This window comes from Aquila chrysaetos, chromosome 3, assembly GCF_900496995.4.
Source record: "Aquila chrysaetos chrysaetos chromosome 3, bAquChr1.4, whole genome shotgun sequence".
NCBI lineage: Eukaryota > Metazoa > Chordata > Aves > Accipitriformes > Accipitridae > Aquila > Aquila chrysaetos.
In genome coordinates, this window is record NC_044006.1 from 23848873 (window position 1) to 23857807 (window position 8935).

General features: G+C 47.8%; 1 protein-coding gene across 1 annotated transcript; it reads right to left on the reverse strand.

Moving 5' to 3' along the window:
* Window positions 1–845: 845 nt before the first annotated feature.
* On the reverse strand, window positions 846–8109 carry TMEM158 (transmembrane protein 158). The gene has a single exon (XM_030010432.1). It carries the CDS (start codon window positions 7933–7935, stop codon window positions 6997–6999), a length of 939 nt encoding a protein of 312 aa, XP_029866292.1. The 5' UTR covers window positions 7936–8109; the 3' UTR covers window positions 846–6996.
* Window positions 8110–8935: the final 826 nt, after the last annotated feature.

Consider the following 8935-nt stretch of genomic DNA (forward strand, 5'->3'; position numbering starts at 1 on the left):
GCTTCTCTGGCTCTGCAGAGCTTCCCCAAGGTGGAAGACATCTACCTTCAGTTAGAGCAGAAGGCAGGGTGAGACACTCCTGACATTTTGATCAAGAATACGTGGGAAAGGTGGCATGTGAGGGCTTCCACGATTCATGAGATAGGGTTTTGGGCAGGTGTGTGAGTGAAGGGTTATTCAGAGACAGGACTTTGAGGAATTAAGGAGGAAGGACACTCTCCAAATGGGCCCACTTCTCATTTACCAGAAGAAGACACAATAACTCAGGACCCTGCTCAGTGTCTGGGGCAAAAGTGTGGAAGAAGTCCTGTGACCATAGGACCAGTGGGAGAGACAACGTTGCACTTGGGTTTTGCCCTCAAAACAAGGTTTCCTGTTCACCTTTGTCTTGTAGGTGTCACGTACCAAAGGCATGAGAGGTGCAGTCTGAATGGGTGGCGAGCACAGTGGAAAAGCAAAAGAAACTGATAGCACAGTTTCCTGGAGTACTTTTTTATAGCTTGATGATAAAGGACATACTTGTGGGAAAGACAGGTGAGAAATCTTAAGACAGAAAATGTCAAAATAAAAACATGCTATGGAAAGAGAGAAGGGAAGAGGGAGATAGTAAGAAAGAAAGAACAAATCTTAATGATTAATTTTTAATGACAGAAGACAAATGGAGAGAAGCTTTGGAGACAATGAAGATAGGGACAAAAAAGGAAAATTATGTAGGGGTAGTCTTTAAAATATATGAGTGAGAAAGTATCGGCAATATAGATCAGAATGCTATAAACAGCATACCAGCAGGTAGTCTTGTCAACAGCAGTGGCCCAGCCTGGGAAATACAGTCACACCAGCATTACTTCAGTTCAGGTAAAAAGCTTTAATACAGTTATGATGAACATTCTTGTGCTGGACAGTGAGAAACATGTATTTGACATGGATCAAAGCAAGATATGATTGAAGAACCATATCCATTCCATAAAAACAACATTTAGCATGTTTTCCTCACAACCTCAGAGATCATCTGAAGCAAAATTAGAGCAGATAGTATATGCAAGAGAGAGCCTTGCCATTTCATTGTTTGGTTTCCAGCAATATGTAGAGTGATTTCTCTTCTCTTTTTATTTATGGTATGGTGGTTCCACTCTTAATTTTTCTTGAGCCTCCCATTTCTTCCCTGGCTCTTACTCTCTTTTGCCATTATGGGCCAAAACTGCAATCAATTATTCAAGCAAAGCACTGAAAAATTTGATTGAATATGAAGTACGGAATCAAGTTCCTAATTCATCTTGTGTCAGCTTTCTTTTTTTTCTCTATGATCTTAATCGCTCTCTTTTTCACAGTTGATACTTTGCAACTTCTTTGCAGAATGTGCTGGCACATTTGCTCTCTTTTATGCTTTTTCTATGTTTCCTTTAATCCTCTATGCTTTTTTTCTGTATCTCCATTTTAACCACTTCATGTTGCTTAGCAACACCCAGAATGACACCAAGGTAAGGTCCCTCTGCTTCTAGCAAGTCTCACCTTACGAGGAACAAAAATATAATTTAAGACTACACTCCCAGTGAATTCACTTCCTCAGAACAGCATTGATCTCAAACTCATGTCTCATTAATCAGATGTTTTTCTATGAAAGCTAAGAACAAGTCAAACACACAGAAACACACAGCATTTCATAGGATATTTGGATCTTCCAGTTTTGCTCTGACATTGGTAACCTGTTGAGATAATAAGAAAGCTAAAATAAGAGATAAGGTTTTAGATCCTGGCTTTCCCCAACATGCAGATCCAGAGACTCTGATTGTCATATAAATGATCAAACTGCTACACTCAGTTATGAATCCAAATGTTATAAAGAGTTGGAAGATGTTTGGATTGTGAGACTTAGTCTAGCCACAAATCTAATTAAACACCATCCAGACATTTCCAGTAAACATCTTTAATATCCCAGATTTTATACCAGGCTGCTTTCTCCCTTGGCATAATAGAACAGAAACAAAACAAACAGGCTAAGCTACTTTTTTTTTTTTTTTAATGTACAATTGTTTCAGACAACTTATTTAACCAGATCTATTATGAAGATGGGACAAGAAATGTAGTACCTTATCTGTCATGAGCTGTTATCAATTTCAAATAACAGAAGAGATTTTTTTTCCCCACAAAATCACTTTTGCAAAGTGAAACACTCAAATGCACTTCTGATCTTCATTGAAATGTTATACTTCTGAGGGGGAAAATGGAAACCAATGTTTTTGTTTAAAAACATGTTTTTAAAAATCAGTTACTGGTTAAAAAGATTAGTTATGTTTTGAAATCTGATGACACTTGGGATTTGATATTTACACATTTTCCCAGAATGATTAAAAATGTTTGTTGAAAAATCAAGTCCTTTCCCTGCAATATGTTGAAAAAAACCCAATATTTATTCAGTAAAATTCCTTGATAAATAACAGGCACTTTTTCACCAGCTTCAGAAAGAAGTTGATTTCCAAACTAGCAAGGCCCTACACTAGCCTGAGAAATCCTGGCTTTGGATTTATAAAGTATGTGTATAAAAACCAGAGAGGAACAAGAATGTAATACCTACTCTTATATCTAGATATATGTCTTTAAAATAGATTCTTTGATCTTCAGTCACACAAAACTTCAATTAACTATTTGATTTCACTGGGCTTTTGCTCGGCCCCTGGGATCACGTAATGTCAGCCCTGGAGATACTTATATTTAGCAAGCGGAGGTCACGATGAATAATACTTACTCAGCCAACTAAGGCTTTTGATTAGTTTTTTTTAGGACCTGGTTCAGTAGCCCTTACTCATATTGAGTAATATTCACTGCATAAATAGTACTGCTGTTGCAGTTATATTAATCACCTAAAGCACTGGTGAGCTAAGTCCTGAATAAGTAACAACTCTCACATTTATCCAAGTATGGCAATTTTGCCCCAAATATCCACATACCTCCTGACATACAAAAATGCTCTTGATTACCGATAATCTATTGAACAGCAATATGCTTACATAATAGATAATTATTATTATACTGTACTACATTTTTATATTTTTATTATGGGAATCAATGTGGCACCAAGTAACAGCAAAACTGTCCGTGCTAAAACTACATGTTGATCTGTACACTTCTGCTTCTAGTACATCTGTAAAACGTGACTAAGAAAATATATGAGGGAGAGAGATTCAATTCTGAGGTCTGAATATAAGCAAAAAAAATGTACCAGTCTAATACGAGCATAAAAGCCTACTACCTTCTAACGCTGAATCTCTCTCTGGAGAGAGTTCCCGGTTCCTGGAATGAAAAAAAATCTGTAATAGAGTTGAATTACATAAAAAGGAAATCAAGAACTACCTCTGTTTCTAGGTATCCCTTGCTTTCCAACAAACACGTACATAAATAAAGTCAGGATAACTTGCCAGGAAACACAATCCAGCAAATTGTTAGTGAAGGAAAACCAGTATTACTTGCATTTGTTTCTCACCATCCTTTCTCTCCCTTTTGACTTTCTGTTCTACACAGTAAGTTCTCATGTATAGATGTATGTATATGTATGCATATATATGCCCTACCTGAGTATATGAAGGATTATATATGGCGACTAATCTGCTCTCGTGCTGACCCTCCTACCAACTGGTTTTAAAAATAAATCCAAACGACTAAAAATGGCTTAGAATCATCCCCAGTAAAGAGGCAATAAAGGTCCACTGCCAGTGAAAAAGAAAATAAATAGACACTGAAGTGTCCAAAGTTGCAATCTAAAACTAGCTGGTGTGCAGATGTATCGTTTCACATTGCTCTGGGCTCGGCTCTTCCAGGTTTGATGCAGATGAAATTCCCAGAGATGCGGGGGAAAGCTGCGTGTACCTTTTGTTACTCAGAATTACCGATTACGTAGTGTCATAGTAGCAGCCACAGCTCTGGGAGCAGGGTTATTGACCCTACATGTAATAGTGACTGAAGAAAGCTCACGGTCTGCATAATGCATTTCCATCCTCTGTTCTTTACAGGAGAAACCCTGCTGCCACCACACTGAAACCCCAGGGTTCAGGGAGTTAGGTCCAGGCTAAACCCCGTATATCAGGTCATCTCTGCACCCTCTGCAGGCACAGAAACATGGGCTGTCCTCTCTCTGCGAAGGGAACATGCTTACCCCAAGGGTTACTGCAATCTAAGGAAACACTTTCCCTAACTCAAAAGCGTTCTTTGCACATTGTGTCTGAGATCAGTACTCCCTGAAAATGTTGCAGGTTTTTGTATTCTGGGCAAGATTTGCCTTTTGGGTGTGTTTATTTGTTTAATGCCATCCCTGTTTTAAACATTTCATGTTTTAGCAGATTTTTAACAGTAGCTCCACTTACAAGCGTATTTATAGAAGAACTACAAGCAAATCTCTTTTCCATCACAGTTTTTAAGTGAAGCAGCAGAATATTCTGAGTGGCACTGCCTGTTCACAAGGTTTGTATTCAAGCTGATATAGGTAGAAGACACAAACCATTTTGTACGAGTTTTGCTGTACCACCTGGTAGGTGTCTGCAAGAACTGCAAATAATAAACCTTTAATAACTGAAGCTGCCCGTTTCAGACAGTAACACCATTCTCTTGCTTATGTTGAGGCAATTCAGAAAAAAACAACAGCATGTCACTGGTGAAACTAGGATAAGCAAAAAAGAGATTCCAACCTTGAGTTTAAGCACCGGCACAGGCTCCCTGGATCACAGGGAGTGCTATGCATTGTGTGCTACAAAGCCAGCAAAACTTCCAAAAAAAGTTAACTCACTGCCTAAAAGTATCTCATTCAATAGAAGAAACTCTCTGCCTAAGTGCATCTTCATTTAAAAGAAGAAATTCTTTCCTAGCATGGCAACTCTTCTGAGGTTTATTCCATATGTAGAGCATTTCTCTTTCAGGAGGGTGTTAACATCAGCTTCGTGTTCTCTTGCTAGCCTTCCCTTTCAGTATGAAGAGGCTTCTCCGTCACACTGGGCATTATAGCAGTTACTCTCTAGCATGTCGCATGCCTGTGCACAAAAGAATTTGCACAAGGCAGAAATGACACTACATTTTTCACATCAAGGAAAGAAAAGTGGGGATCTGTAAATGAAGCGTACAGGGGAAGGTGCCCTTTGGATATCAACAGGTCAAATGAACATTTCTCACAGTGACTGGATTCTCTAATTTCTGAAAACAACACTACTGCAGTGTTTACTCAAGTGACATGCCCATTAAGATCAATAGGAGAAACAGAGGGTTTAGACGTAGCCCAGTAACATGGAACATTTTAAGATCTTCATTTATTTCTGCTGTTTGTCAATCTTTTTCTCTCTGCGTTTTGGTTTTTTTTTTTCTAGATAGCATACACATAGAGCATGCATTTATTTTATTTTGTTCTCAGTTAAAAAAAATAGGAATCCTAAGAATTTAATCCTTCCAGACTTTTCATTCAGTCATTTCCACCAAACCACAGGGAAGAAAACAACATTACAAATACACCAAATCAGCCCCGAGTGAGTTCATGTGTTCTTAACAAATTAAATCCATTGATGTTGACAAAGGAATGAGAATTCATATTGCAGATCTTTCTCACTTAGCTTACATTTTGGTTTTAGAAACTTCAGCTGGACTAATCATGTCTAAGTCAGATGAAACAACTTCTTCTAAGGCTAAACAGTTGGAAGTACACAACAAATGGTATTTCAGGCTATGCAACTGTGTGCTCGACAAAGAAAGAAGAAATCTTGCAAATCTTTCCTCTTTGCATGCTTGCACAGCAGTAGCCGTGGTCTAGTTCTGGACCGGCAGCTCCTGCCTTCCCTCCACCCCACAGGCTTTCTGTGAGCAGCCCTGCAGACCGGTAGATGAAAAAGAGGTACGATATTACCATGCCTCCAACAAATACACTGCATCCGAGTTGTTTGTGAGGAATGCACTTTGTGGAAGTCAGAGACTTGCCCCCACGCTGCTTTTAACACATCTCAAAGAGTGGCCCTTTTCTTTCCGGGACCGAAAGCACCCGACCTCAAACTGAGGAGAAAGTCATAGTCGGTGGAGCTGTGGGAAGTAAATGGCCTTGGAGGATCTCTGGCACAGACATGCTCCACGTCTCACCCCACCCAACCCCGGTGTAGGCATATAGACCTAAATCTACTGTATGGATAGGGCAAACACCATTCAGAAAGGGTTTGGGGTTCCCCTTTTTCCACCAACAACCCTGGTAACATCATGTCGTGAGGAAAGAGGAGCTTCGCAGCCGGTGTGCAGACAGGAGGCCGGCCAAACCCTCTGTTCCACCCTGGCGGAAACAGACCAACAAAAGGCGACGGTGGCTCCAGAAAGAAAACCTCTGTATTAAAAGCCAAGTAACGCGGAGCTACAATAATAAGTACACACTATCTCAACTGGGAAATACAGTGTAAAAGGTTCATTAAAGTTCAGCTTCAGCAATAACAATATATATACTGCTTCAGTTCTCGATCCTGCCAAAAAGAGACTTCCCTTTCTGTAAATAAAGAAAAAACCCGCTCAAACTGTACTCATACACAAAAAAAGCTACTCCAACTACCACAAACGCGATTGAACGGGAGGGTCTTTTATTTCCTGCGTTGATTTGGGGGCAGTGGGGTGGAGGGGGCTTTTTTTTTTTTTTTCCTTCTTTTTTACTAAAAGGTTCGTTTAAAACGGGTATTAAAGATATAAAACGAGCACACAGGAGCCGGTCGTCTCCGGCGGCGGGGCGGGCGGCGCGGCGGGACGGGACGGGACGGCTCCCCTCACCCTCAGGACGGCTCCCCTCAGGACGGCTCGCCTCAGGACGGGCCGGGCCCCGAGGCCGCCGCGGCCGCCCCGCGCCCCGCGGCCGCCCGCTCCCGCCGCGCACCCTGTGACACGCTTTAAACAAGAAAACCACGACAGAGTTCGGCCCGGCGGGAGGCGGCCGCCCCGCGTCCCTCCACACCACACGACGAAGAGAAGGGGGGGGGGGGGGAGCGTCACCGGGAGAGGCTACTTGGCGGCGGCGGCGGCGGTGCCGGCGGCGGTGCTGCGGCGCTGCTCCATGCCGTTGGGCAGGAAGCCGGCGATGATGGGCACCGGCCAGATGAGGGCGGCCACGCTCCACACGATGATGACCAGTGTCATGAAACAAGCCACCAAGGTAGACTCGATGGGCTTGCGGTTCATCCGCCAGCCCGGCTCCCCCTTCAGCTCCTCCAGGCTGAAATCCAGGCAGCAGAAATTCAGCGGTTCCCCTTGCAGCCAGTACTGGCCGGGCTCCGCCATCGGCGGGTAGGAGAGCGAGGAAGAGGACGAGGAGGAGGAGGAGGAAGAGGCGGCGGCGGCGGCCTGAGGCACGGCGCCCCGCAGGCGCCCGACCCGCCTGCCCCGCACCCAGCTGCAGCCCACGCAGAGGCGCAAGTCCTGCTGGGCTCCGCCGGCCGCCAGCCCCAGGTGCTCGATGAGCAGCGGCGGCCCGACCCGGTGGAAGGCGGCGGAGAAGAAGGCCCGCCCGTGGCTGTTGGTGGAGAAGAGCAGGAGGTCGCACTGGATGCCCAGCGGGCGGCTCCAGCGGACCAGCAGCGAGCTCAGCATCTGCCGCTGCACGCTGATATTGCAGTGCGGGTCCTCGGCGGGCTGCGGCTGGGGACGTTGCTGCTGTTGCTGTTGCTGCTGCTGCTGCTGCCCGGAGGAGGTGGGAGCGGAAGGGAAAGGCTCTCGGCTAGGGGCAGCCGGCGTGCCCGGGCTGGCGGTGCTGCCTTCCTCCTTGCTTGCTGCCCCGTCGAGGTCCATCTCGAGGCTGGCCAAGGAGCGGGAGGAAGAGTTGACAGGGGGCAAGAAGAGCTCTTGCTCCTGCTCCTCCTGCCCGCTGGCAGCCGCCGAGGGGCTCCAGCCCTGGCAGGGCGGCAGGCAGGCGGCCAGCAGTGCCGGGAGGAGCAGCGGCAGCATGGCATTAACTTAGAGCCGGAGAGGAGGGAGAGGAGGCGGAGGAACGGGAGGCTGCATGGCGCTGCCGGCTGCCATCTGCGAAGGGAGGCACGCCGCTCTCGCCGAGAGAGCGAGAGAAAGGGAAGGAGGGTGGGGGCAGGCGAGGGGGTGGGAGCGGGGCTGGGGCTGCCGCGGCGGCGAGGCGAGGCGAGCGAGCCGGGAGCCTCGGTGACGGCAGCGGCTCCCCCCTTCCCCGCCTCCTCCGCCCCCGGCCCGGCCCGGCCCGGCCCGGCAGCGCCCCAGCGGGAGGAGCCGCGCGCCCGGCCGGCCCCGCTGCCGCGCCCCGAGGTGCCGGCCGGGCCCCCCCGCTCCGCGGACCGGGCAGCTGCCCTCCCCGCGGGGCAGCGGCAGGCGGAGGCGGCCCCTCTCCCCTCAGGCGGGGACCGCTCTCCCGTGCCGCCCGCCGCCACCGCGCCGCTCCCACCCCCCCGCCCGCCAGCCTCCTCCTACGGGCGGGGGGCCGGGGGCGGACCGAAGCCTCCTCGCTCCGCCGCCGCACCGCGGGGGCTGCCGCGGCCGCGGCCTTTCTGCCCCCTCGGGGGGAGAACGGCTGGTCTGCGGGCAGCGCCCTCCCGCCGCCCACCTCGGGCGCAGAGGAGGGAAGAGCGTCCAGGAACCGACCGCACCCGCTTTCACTTCGACTTTATTAGGAAGGGAGAGGGACGGGGGACGCGCGGAGGAGGAAGAGAGTTTAGCCTGTCAGATGGGGTGCAGTGCCTGGGCCCTTCCAGCCGGGCTCCCCGAGTCCGGGCTCGGCCCCAGGAGCTGCGCCCGCAGCCGGGGGTCGGCAGCCCGGCCGGGGCTGAGGCATCCCACGGACGGGGGGGCGCAGTCTGTCCCGGTAGCAAAGATTTCAGCGTGGAAGCTTCTTAGAAGGAGCACAAAGCTACCGAGTGTGGTAGCTGTGAGACTCGGCTGTGTTTTTCGAAAGGCTGCTTTATAAGCATGGTAGTTTATAATC

Coding starts and splice junctions, on each gene's coding strand:
- TMEM158 (XM_030010432.1), bottom strand. CDS start 7,935: ATGCTGCCGCTGCTCCTCCCGGCACTGCTGGCCGCCTGCCTGCCGCCC.